General features: G+C 44.8%; 1 protein-coding gene across 2 annotated transcripts; it reads left to right on the top strand.

Annotated features, from left to right (window-relative positions):
- The first annotated feature begins 407 nt into the window (after positions 1–407).
- Positions 408–24,042, top strand: SERPINB5 (serpin family B member 5). Of its 2 annotated transcripts, none has more exons than XM_032310970.1 (7): positions 408–534; positions 8,031–8,205; positions 11,176–11,313; positions 14,567–14,684; positions 16,237–16,379; positions 19,307–19,474; positions 22,259–24,042. In XM_032310970.1, exons 2-7 carry the CDS (start codon positions 8,038–8,040, stop codon positions 22,649–22,651), a joined length of 1,128 nt encoding a protein of 375 aa, XP_032166861.1. In that variant the 5' UTR covers positions 408–534; positions 8,031–8,037; the 3' UTR covers positions 22,652–24,042. The 2 variants fall into 2 exon arrangements, with proteins under 2 accessions (XP_032166861.1, XP_032166862.1); XM_032310971.1 differs by lacking the exon at positions 408–534 and adding an exon at positions 574–724.
- The last annotated feature ends 703 nt before the right edge of the window (positions 24,043–24,745 follow it).

Below are 24,745 nucleotides of genomic sequence, written 5' to 3'. Positions count from 1 at the left end.
GTAGGTCCCCCCCAAAAAAGGAGCAGCGGTGGGGGCAGGAAGTGCAGGCTCCGTGAAGACAGAGCTGTGTCCTCCTCGTCACTGGGAACTTCACGCAGCACGTTGTCCTATCAACTTGGTATTACCTATTTTGCTAAGCAGAATTTATTTAATTTATAGACCCTCTTCTTTTGTGATCGCCGCTCTGTTTAATAGGTAGTACCTCTTTGGCGTTCTGGAAGGATAAGCTAGCCCAGTTGACATGGAAAGGTGGAGGTTGGAGAGCTTTTTGGGGCGGCACCCTCTCTGAGAAGTGTGAATCATTACGACCGTCACACATTCCTTCTGTTTCATGCATTTCATCTTCCGGTCCCAGTGGCCTCCCAGGGTCGCCCTTGTGTACCTGCGGATGTGTTCACTTAGCCCAAGGCAGGAGCCACCGACAGCCCTTCCTGCCCGAGCACGTCGGAGGCCTTTTGGAAGCTGTGCAGGCAGCAGCAACTTCAGCCTGAATCATTTTTTTTTCACTCAGGGACCAGCTGCCAAGAGGCCTGAGTAAGAGCCGGGAGCGTAGGAGTGGGAGGCGGCGGGGGCCAGGCTGGGAGTGGTCCCGGAGGGCGTGGTGCGGGCTCCGGTGAGCGAGCCTCGCCTCTGCCCCACAGAGGGTTGCTGCTGCAAGGTCCTTCCACGGCCCGCACTTTCCTTTTCCCTCGCCGGGCATTTTCCAGGATAGCTGTGACTCCAGGTAAGCAAAGCGCGGTGGCAGGGCTGGTGATTCCCCTTTACGGGGAGATTCTTACAACCAAATCATGATTTGAGCTGCTGCGAGGTAGTGAAGGAAGTTGACACAAGGGTTATTGTCAAGGACAGGCTGTGAGCGGTCGCGCTGCTGCCGGCCCACCCTGACATGGGCAGCACTTCGAGTTGGGAACTCAAGGTGGGAACCAGGAATGCCGGGCAGGGAGCGAAATCACTTAGTGGGACGAGGAGCGAGTATGAAGAGACAACGGGGCTTGGAGGTTTGGGTGGTGGTGGTGGGGGGGGGGGTGGCTGTGCGACAGTGATTTCTGGAGGGGACCGTCTTTCTGAGGACCTTTTCAGCCCTATCTGGAAATTTGAAATGAATTTTGCAATGCTGGTTTCCAGAAAGGGCGTGGTGCTGAGAACCCGGAGGGACTTGGAAGGTGTTGGAGCGTCCGGCTCCCCGTCCCGGCTGGGTGAGAGTCTGATTTTGGAACTGCTCTTCTTTTGGGCACTTCTAAGCCCCCAGCCGGCGTTGGCTTACTAACCACACCTCCTTCCAGGCAGGGAGCATTCTCTCTCCCTATTTCTGGGTTTCGGGACACTTGAAACAAGTTACATATTTCCCATGTGTGCTCTTGGGCAACATTTCAAAGAGGCCGGGTCACAGTCTCTTCCTCACAGACACTGCGGTTTTTATGACGTCACTGAAGTGGATCCTAGTACGGATCAATTTAACAGGCCAGGCTGTTCTGTTGGCTTGTTCTCAGGGGAGGTACGGACTCGCAGAGCTGAGGGGTTACCTCCATCCCGGCTCCCCTCGGCCCTTCGCGGTGTGGATGAGGAGTGGAGGGTCGCAGAGGGGAAGTGGGTCCCCGGTCACACAGCTTACCTGCGCGGAGATGAAGGAGAATCCCGGCCTTCCAACTCACAGCTTGTGGCCACGATGCCCCAAGTACTCTGACCGACCTGCTCACCCCTGCGTCACCAAAGAGGTCTTGAACAGAATCAGGCGGGTCTCAAACCTCAGTCCCCACCATCTGTGCAAGTGTTTGATGGGTTCCCGGATGGGCGGAGAGGCGGAGGCCCGCCTGAAGCAAGGATTCTCCGTGTGACTCAGTGGGTTTATTTCTTTGCTTCCCAACGCCATGAATTCTGCTACTTCAGTCCCTCTGCTGGACTTTGAAGTTATGCAGTCTGAGCAATTGCGGTCATTCTGGTGCGGCAAACCCGGTTCTAGTTTGCTGTCGGGCAGCTCAGTGGTCAAGATCAGGCTCTACACGGAGTATCTGAGTATAGAGAGGCTCCCCCGCCATTGGTGATTAAGCAATTGACCTCATTACTAATAGCTGCGCTGTTCTGTCCTGCTAACCAAGCACTTTTCACACACATCTACTCATTTCATAACTTCCCTTAATCTTCACAAGTTTCCTCCGCACCACAGAAGCTGCAGGATCTCCGATTTTCTTCATCTGGCTCTGACTTTTTCTTCTCGTGAGTGCAGACAGCAGAGACTGTGTTTTCAGGCATCCCATGGTTGTTATTACAACAAGGCAAGCTTCCTCAAGACATTGCCTAGGGACGGCCTAGACCAAATATCGATTTTTTTTTTAACCACATTTTTCTTCATCTGTAAACTGAGGCTGGCTAGGCTAAGTGATATCCATAATAATGTGACACAGTGAAAAATAGTTTTTAAGGAATGAACAAAACATGCACATAGTTGTGTGTGTGTGTGTGTGTGTGTGTGTGCGTACACATGTGTGAAGAAGAATGGATCTATACATAGGGTGAACTTATCTTGTTCAAATACAACATGTTTAAGAGTGAAAGGGGCACTCTTGCTAATGTCAGGACAACACAGATAAGCCAGGACTGTCCCAGGCAAAGTGGGACATATGGTCAACCTACCCACATGGTTTTTTTATCTCATCCAATAGTCTACATTTCATTTTTCATCTACAGATGAAAAGCTCGAGGACCATTGACTTAGATGCCTTAAAAACTGTAGGAATCTTTATGCGGGGGCCGGTGACCAGTCGTAGGTCTAGAGAAGCGAGCACACTGACCCGCGCACCTCCCTGTGTGTGTGTCTCTACTCATTTGGGACCCCCTGCAGTCTCTGAATTGGGTCCATTCTCTCTGGCACACGTTTTTGCTTGGCTAACTCCTACTTCTCCCTCAGGACTTGCTTTCGTGTGACTTACTTGGATGGAGCTGTCTCTGAAGTGACCTCACTAAGATTTTACTGTAAGCGGACTCTCTCCCCTGAGGGCTCCCACAGTAACTGGTGCCCCCATCCAAATGCTGATCACACCACCACACGCGTCGTGCCACGTGATGGCTCCACAGAGACAGGAACCGTGTAGGTTCACTCGTGACTTCCCAGTGTCCAGCCCAGTGCCCGACACACAGGAGGCCCCCCGTAACACTTATTAGCTGAAAGCGATGTCGGACTCGTAGGTTGCGATGCAAAGAGCAGGACAAGAACAAGAGTTTCTTGGAAAATGGGAAGAAAAATTTTGTGGGGATCAAAAAAAAACCTGTGCAAAGTCTCTCAGTGTCCCTGAAGGGGTAATTGAGGACATGTAAGATTTTTGGAACTCTGAAGACTTCCGAGAGAGCGCATGCCAGCGAAGACACAATTACCGAGAGGGAAGGTGATGAGGTGTGGTGGGGAGTGCGCGGCTGGCAGCAGGTGGAAAGGAAGGGCTGGTTTTGCCACTCTCACTCCCCGTGTGGGTGGCCTGGGACAATCGCTTCATCTCCGCCCGCCTTACTTTCTTCATCTGTAGCGTGAGGGAGAGGAGCCAGACTAGATCCATTCCAAGATCTTGTCCTACTCGAAAGATCTATGATTTTAGGATTCAATGCAAACAACAGGCCACTTTGCAATAAATTCTGACAACTTTCTGTTTGCTGCATTTGCATTTCTTACTTAAATTTCTATCTCACTTTTCTCTGGTTAACATAAAAGTGCCTCTTAAACATTTAAGCTACGAAGAGATGTAGTGTTTTCTCTGTTAGAGCTGTTAGGAAATTCTCTTTATTTGTTACAATTGTCAGAAGGTTTTCATGAAAATGAAAGAAGTTCTCTAGTAACAAAGTGAAAAGTAAAACCAAAAAAGTTGTACCGATTTAGCGCTGTGCACATAGGTCATTAGACATGTACATTTATTATGTAGGATTTGTTAATCTGTACTCTTTTCTAATTTCTACTCTTGCATGCATAATTTTCATAGCATTCCTTAGCCAAAATGGTCAGTGTAGGACCTGATGGGTTTCCCCGGGCTTGTGTTGCTAACGTTGCTGAGATTTGTTTGCATGCTTAATCTTGCAGCACGGGGAGGTGGTAATGGACTGTGGCCAAAGTCATCCATTGGAACTACCTTAGACCAGATCAGCCTTAAATGTTTTAGGTCATTTGGTTCTCATCACCAAGCCGGGGATCAGATTTGCCAGGCAATGTCTGATTGATGACTTGCTTGGTGACTGTTTGCAGCTACAGCAATTTCCACGTGCAGTCATTTTCTGCTTCCCTTGTCAGGCATCAAACAATGTCATTGTCTCTGGGACCTCAGATATTAAAGGGCTGCACGATCCTCCCCAACTTGAAGGAGACTTTTCTGGGAAAGGAGCTTGTCAGCACACAGATAAGAAGGCACACCTCACGCACTAGGACTCTTGAGGCAGAGGAACAGACTCTTGAAAGGGAGGGTCCCCCTGTTGGGAAAGCCTCAGCTGATAGATGTGGACTGATTCACGTTTTCCAACAGAGGCCTGACTCTGAGGTTTGAATTGCAACACAGTGTCAATTATATTGTGTAATCAACTGTACTAAAAACCACTGTGATCTCGTACTCGCATAGAACCATTTAGACTAAATTTATCTTCAAATGCTAAAAGCATGAAGAAAGAGTGCTTCACTTGAACAAAAGGAACATTTCCTTACCCTTCAATCCATGTCCAGGGGTTTGAGTCAAAATTCTCTTAGCAGATCACTCCAAGGGCTGATACACAAGAAGGAAAACCGACTTGAAAAGTAAAGTTTGTTATTGATTGTGCAAAATTATTCAAATATTTCTTCTGCGATGGTAGGAAATACATCTGGGAAGGACTACTGATGTTTGTTCCAGTGGAGCTGGTGTATTTTAATATTGGTAATAATGTGATTAGGCCTCAAGTTGTAAAAGCTTTGAGAAGTTCTCAGGGACCTGGGTTGAGGCTTTTCTCTTTGATGAAGTGATAGCTCATTTAGGCTTCTCTCTCTCTCTCTATTTTTTTTTTAAAAGATTTCATTTTTATTTATTTGACAGAGAGAGATCACAAGTCGGCAGAGAGGCAGGCAGAGAGAGAGAAGGAAGCAGGCTCCCCGCTGAGCAGAGAGCCTGATGTGGGACTCGATCCCAGGACCCCGAGATCATGACCTCAGCCGAAGGCAGAGGCTTTAACCCACTGAGCCACCCAGGCACCCCTAGGATTCTCTCTTTGATGGAAAAGTAGCTCAGGTTGAATGTTGGCTGTAGATGAAGTCAGCACCAACGATGTTAAATTTGCTGCCGTTGAAAGCCAGAGGAATCCATGTGGATTCCTCTGACCTTTTGTGAGGTTTCTTCTCATTTCCCTGCAGTGGTCCTACTCATCAAAACTCCCCATATTGTGTCTGTTTATGTCTCATTGCCTTTTGCACACCTGATGCTGGGCTGCTTTGCCTGGGAGTGGGCTGTCAGCCCGCTCAGACCCACTCCTGAGGAGAGAGGGGAAGGTCATGGGCCCCAAAGAAATATAAGATTGAAGGTGACCTTGAAGTAGGTTTTCAGTGAGAACACTGGCGTAAGCTCACTTAGCTGTTCTTATCAGGGACATAAAATGAAGGAAGAAGATGACCAGCGAGCATGAACAGGTCAACAAAACTTTTTTTATTTTTTATTTTTTTGCTAATGAATTTGCTTTTACAGACTCTGAGATATATATTATAATCTTTTTGAATCCATCCTACACACTAGCCACATGTCCCACAAAAGGCAGGATTCTGAAAACATATTTGTAGACCAGGGACTCATTCCTTGATCTTCCTATCACATCTTGAATTTTTAATTTCTGTGCAGGGATAAGGTATACTGTTGAGATCCTATTCATGTATTGACTCTCTAATAGCTCTTTGGGTCCTTTTGGAAGGAAGCCCTCTGTCCTGAGTGCTGATACTTTGTCTGATGCCGGAGAGCATGTCCTCCTAGAGGTCCTTCAATGTCATGTTCACTCTTTGTGTCTCTGTGTGGGACTACATAGTACTTGATGGCTTTGGTGGAATACTTCAAACCTTGGCCTGTGCACCAGCCAGTCAAGGGTAGTAATATCATTCTGTGGCCCTTAGACACACTCTATCCTGGGCTCAGGCTGAGCCTGAGGAGTCTATGACGCTCTGCTCCATTCTAGGAAGGGTTATGGTCCAACCGCCTGAGTTACCCAGGTGCCTTTTGGCTTGATCGTTAACGACTGGATTGGACAGATAGTGGCCCTTTCAATAGAACATTTCTCAAACTTTTAAATTTCAAGACCCTTTTACACTCTTAAAAATTACTGAGGATCCAGGGAACCTGTGTGGCTCAGCTGGTTAAGCATATACCTTTGGCTCAGGTCATGATCCCAGAGTCCTTGGATCGAGCCCCATGTTGGGCTCCCTGCTTAGTGGAGAGCTTGCTTCTCCCTCTCCCTCTGCTTGCCACTCTGCCTACTTGTGTTTTCCTTATCTCTCTGTCAAATAAATAAATAAAATCTTAAAAAAAGAAATTACTGAGGATCCCAAAGAACTGTTTTTCTTTTCTTTTTCTTTCTTTTTTCTGATGTCAGATATGTCTATCCATACTTCCCAAATTAGAAATTAAAACTGGAGAAATTTTGAAGCATTTACTGATTTAATAAAATGACTATAATAGAGCCATGACATATTAACATGAATAACGTATTTTTATGAAAAAACAACTGTTTTCTAAAGGAAAAAAAATTGCAGGAAGATGAGTAACATTGTTATTTCTTTTGGTTTGAGAGAAGACACACCAAACAGCCTCTGGAAAACTCTGCTGCATATTTGTGAGAGATTGAAAATGAAAAAGATGATGTCTAAAAGTTATTATGAAATTAAAATAATGATTTAATCTCTATGCCCAACAAGGGACTCGAACTCATGACCCAGGGATCAAGAGTCACATGCTCTGCTGACTGAGCCAGCCAGGAGCCCCTGAAAATGGACCCACTGAAAGGGTCTTAGGGGCTGCCAGGGGTCTCTGGACACCACTTAGAGAACATGCATCAGGATAAGAGTCCTCAGACAAGACTAGGTGTCTACTCATTGCTCTATCTACTTCCCCAGGCGCTATGTTTTTAGCTGAACCCAACTTCTCTCTTTTCTTTAACTCCTCTGTGACTTGTTGCACTGCTCACATGTCACAGGAAGCCCCACATTTCCTTCTTTGTCTCCATATCTGCCCCAAAGAGTTGCAGACTCAGAGAAGGAGGGACTCAGTTGGTACATCTAATACTGCATGTGGGGTCTTCCACACTGTAGGTATATACTCACGACAAAAACAGTAACTGCTGTTTGTTCAATATTGCTATGTGCCAGCTGCCCTCCTAAGGCATTACTGGCTCTATTAGTCTCCCGGCGCTGCTATAACAAAGAACCTCAGAATTGCATGGCTTAAAGCAATAGAAATGTATTCTCCCACAATTCTGGAGACCAGATGCCCGGAATGAAGGTGTTGGCAAGACCCTGCTCTCCCTGCAGGCTGGAGGGGAGAATCTCTCCCATGCTCTTCTCTTGGCTTCTGATGTTTCCCGTGATCCTTCTGGTGTTCCTAGAAGCCTCACTTCGCTCTCCTCCTCGCTGTCTGGGGCCTGCTCCCGGTGTGTCCTCACACCATCTTCCCTTTGCACATGTCTGTCTCTGTATCTTTTCTCCTGCTCTTACAAGGACCTCATTCATATTGGATTAGGGCCACCCTAATGACCCTAACTTGATTGAATCTGCAAAGATCATATTTCCAAATAAGATCTCATTCACAGATACCCAGGAGTGGGACTTCAACATATCTTTTTGGGGGGGACACGATTTAACCCATAACATTTACTAAATGTTAAATTGAACCTTGCAGAACTGCTGTGATTGGACTGTTTTTCATCTTCAAAAATGTTAATTCTATATGGTTTCACCTACATCTTAACTGAAACAAAATTGGTCAATAAAACCAACTGATTTTGATCAGTGTTGTCAACTGTCAGCTGAAATCACCTCACCTCGTCCTTTGCTCCAGGCCCACAATGGATGCTCTCCGACTGGCAAATTCAGCCTTTGCGGTTGACCTGTTCAAACAACTGTGTGAAAAGGAGCCGGCAGGCAACGTCCTGTTCTCTCCAATCTGCCTCTCCACGTCTCTGTCCCTTGCTCAAGTAGGCGCCAAAGGGGACACGGCGGGTGAAATTGGACAGGTAAGCTCCATCCCTTGTTTCTGCTTCGAGTGCCAACAGGAGTATTAGAACACATAGGCAGTGCCTTGGGAGAAATGAATGGGGGCCCTTGGAGAAAATTGCTTGGGATTGAGAGTTGTGCCTTTTCTAGCACCCTCTTAATCAGTCTTTCTATGTGAAAGTTCATTAATCTGTCCTGCAGCCCACATTTACAAGTACCGTGCTGTGCTGGAGAACAGGGGACCTGCTAGGCGATCACGATCTTTATACTAATGGGTGGCCTTCGGCAAGTCTACCTGTTACATTATAAGGATCAGTCAAGATGGTGTTTATTAAATGTGCTCCTGCACATACCCCCTGTTTTATGCACAAAATTTATTGACAGCATCGTGCTTTAAGATGCAGGCTCAACTGCATTCTACTCTATAATAGATTGTCCCCTATAATATAGTAATATAGTAATATATCCATACTATCCATCCATAATAGATAAATATATAGTAATATATCCATACTCTATAATACAGTAATATATATCTGTAAAATAAATACATCTGCACTTATGTTGGTACAGAAATAACATTTAAAATTTTCTACCTTCAAGCAACAGGAGTAAATAAGAAGACGGATTGTTCTTTCTTATGGTTCAGAATATGCCGTTAGAGAAGAATGGACTAAAATGATGTTACCCCCTCCCCCATATATGTATATAGTTGTATGCAGGTGCAAATTGTGTGTGTGTGTGTGTGTGTGTGTGTGTGTGTGTGTGTTTAGAGTTTCTTTGTTGGCTATGGTTGACTATCTAGCTTTGTAAAATTCTTAGACCTTCAAATGAGGTGATCTTCCAGATTGTTACATTTAGGTACTCATTTACCTTTATTTCCGTTTATCATTATTTTTAATTGTGATATAGTCGACATATAACACATTAGTTTTAGGGGTACAAGATAATGATTTGATACCTGTGTATATTGTGAAATGATCACCACAGTAAATCGAGTTAACATCTGTCACCTTACATTGTTACACATTTTTTTCTTGTGTGAGAACTTTGGAGACCCACTGTCTTAGCAACTTTCACATGTACAATATAGTATTATTAGTCACTGTCACCCTGTTGTACATTAAATTTGCATGAATTGTTTATTTTATGTCTGGAAATTTTTTCCCCTTTACCCACCTCCCCCTCTTAGATCGTAGGTGGATGTGCTTCTACTTCCATTCCAATATGGTTTTTATGTTGATCATTTTAGGTTCAACAGAATCTTTTTTTTTCCATCAACTCACAAGCATTAAATAAAGGAACATCTTCTTATATCCATAAATCCCCAGGAAGTACACCCAAATACTAATTTGGGTCAGGATGAAGAATTTACACTCAGACCTGACTGGGGCTTGAAAGAGAAGCTTCCGTTGAGGGCAGGACACCCGTCTCTTCTCATTCATCTTTCGCTCCCGACTCCCCCAACCTCTCCATCCCCGCCCGATTCTCCTTCTTCCTCCTCATCTCCCACTAGAGAAGGGAGAGCAAAGATGACTTCCCGGTACTGGGTCTGTTCTCAATATTAATAATAAAGCTCTTTTCAGTACCTACAATTGTTTTCCTGGTAGCGCTTACCTGGGTTCTTTAACTTTCTGGTCTTTTTAGCTGCCGTTAGGCATGAGAGCAATGCACTGCCTTGGACCAGCCAATGTGACCCTGCTGTACCAAGGTTTTTGGGTCATCAGACATTGTGCCTATTTAGTGACATTACCTGATGTGTGGCAGTCAGGGCAGTGGCTCTGACTTAGGAGTGAGGAGAGGATAGCCTTATGCTGACATCACCTTTTGGGGCACCAAGAAGCAGAGATGCTGCTGGGCTATTGGCTGGAACAAAAGAAGAGTTAGGAACAAAATGGAAGGAATCAAGCCTTCCAGAAGATAACATCCTAGTTTTAAGTGAGTTTGAATATTAGTATAAGAATAATTATTACCATTTTTTTTTTTTTTTAAGATTCTATCTATTTGACAGAGAGAGAGAAATCACAAGCAGGCAGAGAGGCAGGCAGAAAGCAGGTTCCCCGTGGAGCAGAGATCCCGACGCGGGGCTCGATCCCAGGACCCTGGGATTATGACCTGAGCTGAAGGCAGAGGCTTTAACCCACCGAGCCACCCAGGTGCCCCTAATTATTACCATTTTTGAAACCATACGAAGTTTTAGGTGTTTTACATGCAAGGTCCGTAATAGTTATACCAACTCAAAAAAGTAGGTGTTCTCAATCCCTTTTACAGAGGGGAACATGAAGCTCGGAGGAGCTCGGTAAGATGGCATTTCTAGTGGGTACAGGCTGGGATCCAAGGCAGAGCTGTGTGACTGTGGCCCACTGAGGGCAGGCGACCATGGATGGTGGCTGCCTTCTATCAGCGATGCCTCAGCACGTTTGGTTAGAGCAACTGAAGGGGCTAGAAAGACCCTGGCTGGAGACACATCTATCCCCAAATCTGATACCTAATGATGGTCTCTCTTGGTATTTCTCTCTCTCTTCTTGTGTCTCAGTTGCACAGGCATTATAACACAGCTTCACTCCTTCCCGAGTTCAGAAAGCCTTCTGTATGAACATTAGAGACATCCTTTTGAAGAATGGGCAAAATTTCCCCAAAGTTGAATAAAGAGAAGACTTTAATGGCAGTGTTTCTCAACTGGGGACAGTTCCACGCCCCCTCCCATCCCAGGGATATTTGGCGATGCCTGGAGACATTTTTGGTTGTCACAAATGGAGGAAGGAGTGCTAGGGTCACCAAGTCAGCCAGGGATGCTGCTTAACATTTTACAGTACCCGGGACAGCACCCCAACAAGAATCATCCAGCCCCAAATGTCAATAATACTCAGGTTGAAAAGCTTTCCTTTATGGGGGCAAAGGAGCAGGGAGGTACTGATCATTGTCCTGTATCCACTGTGGTAGGAAGAGGCAATATTTCATGGGTAATGGATTTTTTTTTCTCTTCACAGGTCCTTCATTTTGAAAATATCAAAGATGTACCCTTCGGATTTCAAACAGTAACATCGGATGTAAACAAACTTAGTTCCTTTTACTCTCTGAAACTAATCAAACGGCTCTACGTAGACAAATCTCTGAACCCCTCTACAGTAAGTGGGTGAAAGCAAGGAGCACAATTTAGCTTTTTACCAGGAATGACATTTTCACGTGGTTAGACCCACAACATTGTTGTCCATGAAATTCACTTCTAGGATGCTCATTTGTGATTTCAGGCTTATCAGAAATAAATCAGTTCTAGTGGAGAATGTAGGGGTGGGTCTCCCGATATGATGGGAAGCCGCCCAATGTGGACAACTTCACACACTCAGGCAGAGTGACGGAGATAGACGTTTACTGAAGACACCGCAAGGGAGTGGGAAGGACAGCAAGAGAGAGACTGTCCTCCCGGAGGCAGTGGTGGGGGGCTCTAGTTAAGGGGCGGGTGAGGGAGTATGGAACATATGGAATTTTCCTGTTGTGGTACCTGAGTCTGGGTGTAAGCAGGCCATGGGTCAGCGAGGGCTTGTGGATATTTTGAAGGGGGGTCGCTTAATGGGACTGCTTGTATTCAGCCAAGGAGCAGGGGCTCCTTGTTGTGGGCTCCTCAACCTTTCTCAGGCTTCCGTTGCTCAAGTTGATTGCCTAAAAGCGGCCTCTACAGAGAGGCTTCAAATTGTGGAAATCACTTCTAGCTAGAGTCGCCTCGGAGTCACAACACAGCTCAAAATGCAGAGAAGCTTGCGGGTTTCCCTTTCTCCTCTCAAACACACCTAAATCTCACCTTTCCTCCTAGCTCCGTCACTGAGAGGAATAGAGAATGGGGTATTAACTCTCTAGTAAGTGTATCTCCATAGATGCAAGACAGCTCATGAGTTAAACCTTTTTCTCCTTGAATAGCAGGGCGTCTGGCCCGGGTCAACATTTTAAGTTCTCCACCTCATTTGTTCATGCACACAATGTTCTCTTGACGTCTCTCAAAATCAATAAGAAAAATAGCAACTGTATGAATCAGTCACAAATTGGTTTTGTTTGCTTTCCTAGGCTGGTCATGTGGGCATCTATCCAAGGTAGGCCTACGGGTTTAACTTCAGCTGTCTCTTGAAGGACTCATATAAAGTACACTGTAGTACTCTTACCCTTGACCCCAGAGTGTGTCATCATATTTCGTAGAATCTGTGTTTGAAACACATAGCCAGCATCCTGGACTACGATGTAGAGTTTCTTTCTCTAGTCGCAGAGAGTTGATTCCGTTTGTGTTTGCGTGGTCAGAATTTCAAGATTTCCACATCTAAAAGGTAGACTAAAAGGTTAAATATTTTACCATAGTTTTACTACTTTCTGCATACTGCCTGTTTTTCTAGTCTTTTTTTTTTAGTTTTTTAAATTTCTTTTTTTTTTTAGTTTTTGAATGTCTTTTTTCTTTTTTAATTTTTTTTTAAATTTCATCTGATGAGTGACAGAGATAGTGACAGAGATAGTGATAGAAGAGAGAAGAGGAGGAAGCAGGCTCCCCGCAGAGCAGGGAGCTTGATGCAGGACTCCATCCCAGGACCCTGAGCATGACCTGAGCTGAAGCAGACGCTTAGCTGACTGAGTCACCCAGGTGCCCCCTGGTTAAGATCTTTTGAGAATATGAGTCACTAGATGTTATTGTCACTTTATTTGTATTGTGTGAAGACATATATACATAGCATTCTTTTCTGCCAGCAATCACCTAGGACATTAACAAATATATATATCCCAAGATGGGAGTTGGGATCTGAGTATGGAAAAATTTAAAAAGCTCCCTAGGTGGTCCTGAAGGAGATGCTCAATACATTTTGCAGCTAGCTGTGAGGAGCAGGGAGGTCCTTTATCTTGCTGGGGTTCAGGGTTCTTAGGTGGTGCCAGCTCTCTCTGTCAATGGTAACACTCAGTCCCAAGGTTGTGTTGCCATTAACAGAAGCAAAATGGCTAAGGCTAAACAGCTGCTCTCAAGAAATTCACGGAGCCCCCAGTGCTCAGGACATTGAATCAGATACATCTCATTTGGTTGAATTTCCATTCCACATTTTGAGTCATTTCAACCAAACTTGGAATTGAAAGAATTTTAAAGCCTATTTCTTTATTTAAAAATTTACTTATATATTTATTTTTAGAAAAAGAGAGAGAGAGAGAGAGAGGGAGAAGGGGGAGGGGCAGAGAGAAAGGGATAAGCAGATGCTGTGCTGAGTGTGGAGTCCTACCTGGGACGTGAGCTAATGCCCCTGAGATCATGACCTGAGCAGAAAAGAAAAGTAAGGTGTTTAAGGGATCCAGTCACTCAGGCACCCTGACAGACTTTTTTTTTTTTTTTTTTTTTTAAAAGACTGCTTTCCATTCCTCCTGCTGGGTGTGTATCATTTGCAAATTTACTGGTAATAGAATCAACAAATGTGGCAGGAGGTCCCCCACCCCCCAATCAGAATGACCTGAGGTTTGTTAAAAGTGCATGTTCCTGGCCTCAGATCACTGGAATCAAGATCAATAGGGATGGCGTTTGGGGTTTTGCATTTTTAGCAGACATGCTGTGGACCCCCTGCTGTGTTTTCCCTAGAGTCTGTATTAATTTTAGTGAGGATAGGAGTTTTCTGTTCACAGAGTTCTCTTTTCTATACATTTCTTCTATTCTTTTTTTTTTTTATATAAATTGAGGTTAGATTCCTTTTGGAGTATTTTATATTGTTTTTTAAATTTTTAAGAAGTTTTTATTTATTCATTTAGAGAGAGAGAGAGCACAAGTACGCAAAGCAGTAGGTAGAGGGACAAAGAGAAGCAGGCTCCTCACTTAGCAGGGAGCCCAGTGCTGTGCTTGATTCCAGGACCCTGGGATCATGACCTGAGCTGAAGGCAGCCATCCAGGTGCCCCCATTTTTTTCTATTCTAAAAGATATATATCTCTTAGAATAGAAGAAAAAATATCTCAGGTGTGAGATACACACACACACACACACACACACATATATAGATATAGATATGCATATACATATATGTATATATACATATATATATATATCACATTTTAATGTTTCTAAATTGGAATTCATATTATAATGGTTGCATACATTTAGTATAGTGTTCCTTTTTTTCCCCAAAGCTGCTACTACATTGACGGAAGTTTTTAATAATTGATATTGCCTTATAATTAAAGAAATGACACACTTCATGCAAAGAACATTCATTGATTTCCACATGAAGTTTCCATTTGTACAGTGTTTCAGATTTTGAAAGGGTATTCACCAACCTGGACACTTACCAATCCATTAGTTAGAATCATGGGAGGAGGCAATGGTTTGACTGTGGACTTTAGGTACTTGGTGATTTTATAAACTGGATGTTTTTCAGGAGTTCATCAGCTCTACGAAGAGACCCTACGCAAAGGAAATGGAAACTGTTGACTTCAAAGAAAAACTGGAAGAAACAAAAGGTCAGATCAACGAGTCGATCAAGGATCTCACAGATGGCAAGTATCCTTTCCTTTCCTGGACCCTATCTTCGACCCTGTCTTCTCATGAACTTTCTGCTAAGCATCAACTTGAACATCTGGAAGCTTCCTCGGATGTTTTCAGTAGACGGGCTAAATTTTTGTTTTTCCAGCCCATTCAAACATGTGGTTGGATTCCCGGGCATGTCCTACATCATCTTATGCTCGGCAGGAATTCCTGGTGCTTCCATTCCCACCTACCTGGCTGGGCTCCCCAGCATGCTTCTAACAGAGAGTGGCTTCGTGGAAGTCACTGGCCGCTTTCTCAATCTGGAAACGAAACCTCAGTTTACTGATCTGCAAAATGGGGCCTAAGTTACCTGATTAATTTTTACATGGTGGCTGTGAAGGTCAAGTTTGATGTATAGGGTAACAAACAATCTATGATCACCAAGATAATCTATGGTAGTCATAGTTAGGTGTGCGCACACATGAATGTATTCATATGTATATATCTGTCATTGAAATGATGTTTCTTTGCCTTCATATGTAAAGAAAAAAAACTGGCATAAGTAATACCAGGTTAAGCACAGTTTAAAGATCTATAAGCAAAAGCAGTTGCTGTTTAAACTGCGGTGTAACAGTTTTGCTTCCAGAATTGTCTGATGATTGTATTTTCTTTATAAGGGCCTTTAAAAAACGTCTTCAGAAACTTAAGATTTTACTGGAGAAGTGAAAAGTCTCTGAATTTAGAGTCAGAAGTTCAAGATTTAACTTGGAATGACCACCCACCAGCTCCCCTCCTCTGGTCTTCCAGCTCCTTCCTTAACGTGATTAGCAGTCAACCCATCATGTAACATTAGCAAGACTGGTGAGCTCAGTGCAAAATGCAAATGCAGGGCCCTTTATTAAAAACCATATTAAGGACTTTAAGGTGGTGACAGAGGAAACCAGGACAGGGCCCTGCACGTGCATGTCACAGGTCTGCAAAGTGGGCCCTGAGCAGCAGCGGGAAGATCCCAGGGATTTGGTAAATGAAAATCCCTTGGGAAAAACGTCAGTGCTCTTCACACATGAGGACTTCATTCTATGATGGCATTACCCCCAGGGAGCTCTTGTGGCTGCTGGGGATTGAATCCTGCGATAATGACCCCACTGCCCTCTGGGGAGGGTGAGCCTGGCTATGGGGTGAAGAAGAGTGCAGCCCGGCCCTACGCAGATGCACTTTCCAGCCCGGTGAGCCTCCGGGGCTGCTCAGCCTCCCCGAGCCCCAGTTTCCTGAAATATAAAACAGGGGTAATGATATTGGCCTTCCAGGATCCCTGTGAGGTAACGCATGTGAAAAGGTTAAAATCACACTCGTGGCTTTTCATTCTGGAGTGCAGGCTGTGGAGTCCGAAAGACTCAGCTCTGAATCCTGACTCTGACCTTGCTCATGTGTCATCTTGGGCCAGTGACTTAAGCACCACGTCTCAGCATCCTCTTCTGTAAAATGGGGATAAATACTCAGCGAGCGGACGCCCGTGTGGATATCAGATGTGGTTTGGAAGAACAACAGGTGCAATCTGGGCTTTCCTATCATTGCTTACAGGCCGCTTTGAGAACATCTTGGCTGACAACAGTGTCAGTGACCAGACCAAAATGCTTGTGGTTAATGCTGCCTACTTCGTTGGGAAGTGGATGAAGAAATTTCCTGAATCCGAAACCAAAGAATGCCCGTTCAGAATCAACAAGGTATGGGGAGGGGGGCAGCACGTCGGAGGTTCCCAACTAGAGATCTGAAAAATGATAGCAACAGACGGGGCCATAAGGATTCACTCCAGGGAGGGCAACTGAGGCCCAGGACGCAGTGTGCTTTCCCTGAGACAGGAAGGAAGGTGGGAGACAGAGACCCGTAATGCAGAGCCTCTCACACTTCTCCAGAATAGTTAGATGGTTTTGCTGGTGGTTGGTTCCCTCCCTTGGAAGGGCTGGCAGATGGGCCCCAAGGTATATGTAAGCAAACCCAAGACAGTCTGCTGATGGTGGGTTTCTTAGTGGCTGCAGGGCCAGCCCGGACCCAACCCACGCCTGGTAATGGTCAGTGAGGGCACTGTGGGCTTTGGAGCCGAGCACGCAGATGTGTAGTGTTTGCATCTCACAAAGTGTGAATGGGCGGAAGGGAGGAGGGATGTGTGCTACTCCTTTACTGTGATTCAGTCATCAAGCTGAGGAGAGCGAAGTGAGGCTTCTAGGAACACCAGAAGGATCACGGGAAACATCAGAAGCCAAGAGAAGAGCATCGGACAGATTCTCCCCTCCAGCCTGCAGGGAGAGCAGGGTCCTGCCAACACCTTGATTTCAGTCATAAAGCTGGGTCATGGCAGGTCCCGGAGACTCAATAAGGATTTGAAACGTTATTGATCTTGCTGTATTTCCTCTGAGCAAGCAGTAAAAACACTGCTCAAGGCTACGTGGGGATACATCCTCCTTTTGAATGCACACTTTTCTTTTGTTTCCTTTGCTTGGCTTTTGTAGCCACCGAACTTTTCCACTGATGTTACCGAACTTTCCCCCCTGGTTCTATAGTGTTTCCTTTAAGGGTAGACTAAGTTGATGAAGTTACATTGTTTGGTATAACGCCTATTCAGACAAGGTGAACACACGCGTGGACACACACACATTTCCTGGAATGGTTTTTATTTAGTCCTGTGTTCAGAAGATACGTCTCTCAATTTATGTTTCAGAAATGGGGTCACTGTATCCATGTTCGGTGCTGATAAGTGAAATCGATGGGTTTTGGTCATCACAACTATATGCAAATTCACATGACTAGCAGTCTAACTCGATGGAGATTTTTAGACAAATCTGTATCTTCTTTAAGAGAAGTAAATGGAAGAACCAGCAGCTTATTTCAAAAGTAGTATGTTTTTCTAGCACAGTTATGTTTCTGGTTGTATGCAGGATCGAAGTCTTTAGTGACCTGTCCACCAAATATTTAGTGAGCAGCTACCTTGTGCTGGGATACACCAAGATAGTAAGACAGGGTTTCTGCTTTGTGGTCCAGCTGGTGTGTGGTGGTGGGTGGGGGTGGAAAGACAATCACATAAATAAATATTCTAACCATGTGACAAGTACTTAAATAAAGGTGTTATAAAAAGTAAAATACGGTCTAGCTCTGCTTGAGAGAGCTGTCAGGGGAAATTCAGTTTACAGTTTGAAGATCCCAGATAAAAGTTTTACTGCAGTATTATTCCTGATAGGAAGTTTATAATCTCCCCTAAAAGAGATGCAGCTAATAGGCCAATATCCCATGGGAGGTGTAGATTGAAATAAGAAGTCACACTAAATTTCTATCAGTCTCTTACTCTTGAGTATGAACTAATTTTTCTTCAGAAAATCAGTGTCTTTAGGGGACCTGGGTGGCTCAGTGGGTTAAAGCCTCTGCCTTCGGCTCAGGTCATGATCCCAGCGTCCTGGGATCGAGCCCTGCATCGGGCTCTCTGCTCAGCAGGGAGCCTGCTTCCTCCTCTCTCTGCCTGCCTCTCTGCCTACTTGTGATCTCTGCCAGTCAAATAAATAAATAAAATCTTTAAAAAAAAAAAAAAAAGAAAATCAGTGTCTTTGTAATAGAAGCACAAAGTCAAATGTTAATGGAGATAGAGAAAAGGAAGGGCTTGAAGAAAAAAGCCTGGGCACTGAGGCCATTTTTTGAGGAGTGTGGAATGCATTGGAGCTAGAAGCGACTTCGAGATGGTTCTATTCCTTAATATTCCCATTTTAAAAATTACTAAATATTTGTAGCATACAGAAAATTATAGAAAATAATAAAGCAAGCACCGATATACCCAACAACCAGCTTTGTAAATCTTTATATTTTGCCTTATTTCAGATATTTTAAAAGAAAAAAATAAAGCAACAGATGCACTGTCCCACACAGGCCCACCCTCTCCTGTGTCTTTTTCTCTTCCTCCCCAGAGGTGATGACTTTGCAGAAATGTCTGATTCCCTCATTCCACAGACAGGAAACTGAGGACCAGAGGAGTTAAGTGACTTGTGCAAGATCTCAGCATCTATTTGTGTCACATATAGGACTAAAACCCAAGGTTCTTAACTCTACCCCAGACTCTTCATTGCTCAGATGAGAGTAGGTTGGCCATACAGGAAGAGGTTGAAAAACCTAAAGGAGAACAGAGGACGAAACAAATGGGATGTTTATCCTGCTCTATGCTGGGTGTTCTCTAGTACAGGTTTTAGCAGGAAGAGCTGCATAAGGAGATACGTGGTTTGTACTAGAACTTTCTATCAAGTCAGATCCACCAGGAATGGTTCAAAGAGCTTGTACTTATGAGCATCTATAAAGACTGAGTTAAATTCTCCCTGTTTTCAGTCCTACTGTCTTATTTTTCCTGTTTAATATAAGCAAGTACAATATTCTGTCTAGTTCCAGAATAGATTGGAATTATGAGGCACGTGAATAACCTTTCAAGGGAAGTCATTAACTCTTCAGAGGCTAGTCTGTGATGCTTTGGGTCCAGAGGGGAGTTGAGCCATAATGGTCTGAAACTATAACAAGAACAAACGTCTCTGTGTGTGTGTGTGTGTGTGTGTGTGTGTATGTGTGTGTGTGTTTATGCTTGTGTAACTCGAAAAGCAACAGGTCCAAATTTCTCCTCTTACAGACAGACACCAAACCCGTGCCGATGATGAGCATGGAGGCCACATTCTGTATGGGCAACGTTGACGGTATCAACTGTAAGGTCATAGAGCTTCCCTTTCAAAATAAACACCTCAGCATGCTCATTCTGCTCCCCAAGGACGTGGAGGACGAGTCCACAGGCCTGGAGAAGGTGAGGAGGAGGAGGGAGGTCGGGGTTCAGCACGACGGCGCCCCCTGCTGTGCATTGGAGACATGTGGCCCGCACTGTGTGTGGCTTGACAAGGGTCTCAGGGTCCTTTCCCGGCCTTTGGAAACAGCCAAAATTTACCTGGCAATTGGGAGGACCCAGGGCCTGTGAGGTCCCACAAGGCCCTTCTCACTGGTTTCTTCCAACAGGCCCATCTGTGCATTGGAAATGATCACGGTGCTCTTGTTGGTGGGGGAAACTGAGGCACAGTCGGGGCGGTGACTGGTCTGTGGTCACATAGATCATCAGTGGTGTCTTGAATTAGAATCTGAGCCCAGGAAGTTGTAATCTGTGTTCTCAATCTAGCCTCGAGCATCTATTGTTAGCATCTCTCATTAGTGTGGTACCTTTGTTACCACCTACGAGCGGTTATTAGCACATTTGTCCTAGGGTCTGCGGCTTGCTTTAGGGCTCGCTCTTCATGTGGCACATTCTGTGGGTTTTGAAAAGCTCTTCTTTTCTGAAAAACATTTTTTAAAGATTTTTACTTATTTATTTGACAGACAGAGATCACAAGTAGGCAGAGAAGCAGGCAGAGAGACAGGTTCCCCACTGAGCAGAAAGCCCAACTCGGGGCTTGATCCCAGGACCCTGGGATCATGACCCAAGCCGAAGGCAGAGGCTTTAATCCACTGAGCCACCTGGGCATCCCTTGAAAAGCTCTTCTAATGCACTCGCCTATATGAGATTTTGTTATGCTTTATTCTTTCTGTAGGTTATTAGAGGCCCGAGGTTTAAACAGAGGTTCATCTGCTGGTGAATGGTGCTTTTGCTTCCCCTCTGTTCTGGCAGCCCCATCCAGCACCCCCTCCCCAGCCACCTCTTCCCCGCCTTGGTCCTCCCTTCCCAGCTTCCCTAGCTCCCTTCCAGCTGGGCCTTGGCCCTTGGCCGGGGAGAGGGACAGCCTCTTTGAGGCACCCAGAGGTCACCTGCTTCATTTCCAGCCATGTGTCAGTTACTCCCTGACTTTCCTGGGGATAATCTAGGTCTAAGTCAGTCTCCGTCCCACCTGCGGCTTTACCGATGGTTACACTTTCTCCATCACTGCCGTCATTGCTCTTTTACTCACTGCTCTTTTTCCTTCCCACTCAATTCACACCTTGGTCTCTTTTCTCCTGCGGTCACTGCACTTTCTCTTACGGGAAATACCCTCATACCAGCCTTTTCTGATGACAGTACAGAATGGATGAAACTGATCTCTTGGGTCTCAGGGAAATGCAAGAATGCATGTAGTGTTGGTCTCCTACGGCTGCCGTAACAAAGTACCGTGAACCCAGTGGCTTAAACAGCAGGAATTTATTCTCTTAACAGTTCCAGAGGCTAGAAATCTGAGTACTAGGTCTTGATTGCTGCTGCGGGCTAAGAGGCAGACTCTGTTCTATGCCTCTCCCCCAGCTTCTGGAGATGGGCTGGCGATCTTTGGCCTTTTTTTTAGCTTGGAGATGCATTGCTTCAATTTTTGCCTCTGTGTTTTCACATGGCTTTCTCTCTGTGTGTGTATGCATCTGTGTCTAAAATTTTCTTTTTTATAAAGACACTGGTCTTATTAGGTTAGGGCCCACCCTAAGACCTCATCTGAATGACCTACAAGGATCCTGTTCCCACATAAGGTTGCATTTTAAGGCACTGTGAGTTAGGACTTCAACGTACGAATTTATTTTGGGGGGGATACGATTTGACCCATAACACATACATAATGGAAGAGAAAAGAGCTTTTTTCCCTCTGAGTAGTCTTTTTGAGTTATGGATGAATTTTATTCCCTCTCTTCATTCCCATAAATCAAAGGGGCAAGAATTTTTGGCTCAAAAATTCTAGTTACTTATGGTAATCTTCTGATCAAAATAATTTGTCATAAGTGAAACAGTAGTCATAGAAAACATAATTATTGTAGATTAACAAGAGAATCCAAGGGGACCCTCCCCCACTAAAGACAAAACAAACAAACTTGTATCCAGTTTGTGACCTTGCTGTGCCACTGATTCTTAATGGGGTTTCAGGTGAGTAACTACAGTGCAGTGGTGGGGGCGGGGGAGCATGATAATATCAGTCAAGTACTGTCATTCTCTCTTGTGCGTGCCTTTCTCCTCTAGCCAGTGGGGTGGTGAGCAGGGCAAGGAGTAATCTAAGATTTGCTCAGTGAAGAATTTTATGACTAAACCATTTTATACATCGTTGCCTCTCTCTCATTTCTAAAACCACCAACTGAAATGGATACATTCATCACCACGGGTCTTCAAGAATGACTGCAGACAGTTCAAGTTCTCATTTTAGAAAGAGTAACTTTAGGTTTAATTTGCGTTACAAATTTTGATGCTACGCCAAGTACATGAATATTCTGGATTTCCTGGTAGAAAAGTTAAAGTAAGCATCCGAGAAAGAGTATGTGTAAAAACCCTTCTTTTATACTTATTTCACTCTTATTTATGCCACATTATCATCCATGCATTTGTTTCTTCTCTACAGCTTCCGGGAAATGCCCTCAGACATTTCAGTGCAAAGGGACCATTGTGGGAGGGTTGGGGACTGGGTTGCTGGGTACTTCTCTGGAAGGGAAACTTCCAAACCACACACCCAAACTGCAGGACTGATTGACTCCATGTTTGGTGGAGTATCTGCGCTGCTTCCAAACTGGGCTTGCAACGGCACTTTTTGTTTTCAATCAAACAGGATCACTTACAACTGGGAATAAAAAAAAAAAATAATTTCCTCTCCTTTGGGTCCTTCAGGTTGAACAACAGCTCAACTCAGAGACGCTCTTGCAGTGGACCAATCCCAGCACCATGGCCAACGCCAAAGTCAAACTCTCCATTCCAAAATTTAAGGTGGAAAAGCTTGTTGATCCCAAAGCTAGTCTTGAAAACCTAGGGCTGAAAAATATCTTTAATGAGAATACATCTGATTTCTCTGGAATGTCAGAGACCAAGGGAGTGGCCCTCTCCAATGTTATTCACAGAGTGTGCTTAGAGATCACGGAAGATGGTGGGGATTCCATAGAGGTGCCTGGATCGCGAATCCTGCAACACAAGGATGAGTTCAATGCTGACCACCCATTTATTTACATCATCAGGCACAACAAAACGCGAAACATCATTTTCTTTGGCAAGTTCTGTTCTCCTTAAGTGGCAGAGCCCAGGTTAAGTCCCACCTGACTTTCCTGTAAACTCTGCATCCAAAGAATCACTTTCTAAATACAATAAATTGTTAATATTGCTGGGTCAGGAAGCAGCTGGTACTTGATGTGTGTAGCCCTCACACTTATAAGCCCTTCTCTTCCAATCCTTTCTTTTATTCTCCCCACCCTCCAACCCCGCCATAAACCATAATGCTTTTAATGAAAAGGAGTTACCTTAGAGAAAAAATATGTATTCATTATTTGCCAAATTATCGAAGGTCATGGGGAGGATTGCAGTCTTCCGCAACGAAAACTCCTGTAAGAAGAATCTGGAGGACTTAAGAGCTTTGGCTTCTTTCACTAGGATACAGAATGTTCCAGACATTCTCACTGCCCTGAAAGACTAAAGAAAACGGTACATGAGATCCACAAAACTTTCCTGGCTCCAGCGGAACTTGGGCACATGTGCAGGCTGCTGTCCGTCCCTAGCTCCTTTTGCTTAAACTGCGGTCCCAGTGTTTTCTCCCAACTCCTTGACTTTTTGGGATTTAAGAAAGCTAACATGTTGCACATAGTATATGTTATGGAAGGAACTCCATCAATGGAGATCGGGACAGCCCCCTGTAAATCAACACTTTCATATTTCTGCCGCAAAACACAGACCACTCACACAGAGTGGATAAAGACTCCGAGGAACCTACAAATGTCAGGTTTTGCTGCCAAACGAGTGTGCCACCCCCTTATGAAATAGCTTTTTGTTTTCAGAATTTTTGGAAGTCTTGGAAGGGTGGTGAGGGCATGGTAGACCCATGGGAAGTGCAGCACCTCAAGGGAGGTTTGATTTTATTAAAAATCTGCTTTTGCTTTCGGCAGATCACGCACGTGGTCACTTGGCTAGGGCCGCTGGTGGGCAGGGAGTGCTGAGAGCCTCAACAAGGCTCTGGGTGTCTGATGGCCAGGGACTTCAAACATGCAGGGATTTTTAAGGTAGCCGATAAAAGAGTCTTTTGAGAGTTGAAGGAACTTGTCTCTTTGTCTAACGTGCTAGTGGGAAAGGGGAAAGGAGCTAATGCCCTTGGAGAGAACAACAGCAATTGGAATGTTCTTCCGCCTTGACATGTGTGTTTCCAGACTACGGGTTTAGTTACGGTACATAGCTAGTTAGTAACTTACGTTAACAGTAATCTGTGAAGTTGGTCTGCTGCGTCACCGATGCTGCAAGTACACGGGTTAATTCGCTACCAAAAGAGCACATTCGCTGAAGATTTCATGACATTCCTTCACCCATCTCTTCTCTGGCATTCTTTGTAAATAGATTCAACTTCCTTCTTGTTCTGAAGGTTCGATATTGAATGTCTTTTATGCCACTGACAATAAATATTATCGAACAACACGTCTTATCCCTTATTCCTGTTCTTGTTCCCTTGTCTTCCTTTCTTCCTGCCCACCAGGCTTGCTTCCTCCCGCATTCCCGTTCATCCTGGGGAGAAAGGACCTGAGGGTGTGTGTGGGCGCTGGGATCCCTTTCTGTTATGTGTAACTCTGCAAGGAAACGAGAGGCCTGGCAGGAGGACATGGAGCTTTTCTCCAGCAGAAAAGTTCAGGCCCAGCCTCAAAATCTCGTTCTATTAAGTAAGCTGAACATGCTCAAAATATTTGTAAGTACATTTTTCTCAATGTACATTTGTTTTAAGGCAGTTACGGTATCCCTGAACCTAATATCAACAGAGCCCTCATCCTGTCCCTGTGCTGTGCTCCAATGGAATGTGTCCCCAGCTTCAGTAACGGCTGAGCACAAACAGTGACAAATGCTCCCCACCCCCCCAAAAGAAAAAAAAGCCATTTGTGCAGGGTTGCTGGGGGTGACCCAAGCCACGTTTTGCCACTCTCGGCTCATCACCCACTCTAGCCTAAGAAACAGAAAGCGGGGGATAAGCACGGAAAGGGTTAGTGAGTGTTGACAGGACGGAAGGGGTTAGCGCCTTTTTAAGCCAAGTGTTCAGGGAGCTTAGAGTGTCTCTTGGAATTTGGAAAGCACTGGAACTTTTGATTAACTCTTGCCTGGGCTACTCTAATCCAGTGGTTTTCACCTGGGGCAGTT

This window comes from Mustela erminea, chromosome 13 (assembly GCF_009829155.1).
Source record: "Mustela erminea isolate mMusErm1 chromosome 13, mMusErm1.Pri, whole genome shotgun sequence".
In the NCBI taxonomy this organism is placed as follows: domain Eukaryota; kingdom Metazoa; phylum Chordata; class Mammalia; order Carnivora; family Mustelidae; genus Mustela; species Mustela erminea.
The sequence above is the reverse complement of the archived record's forward strand: the minus strand, read 5'-3'. Positions and strand labels throughout refer to the sequence as shown.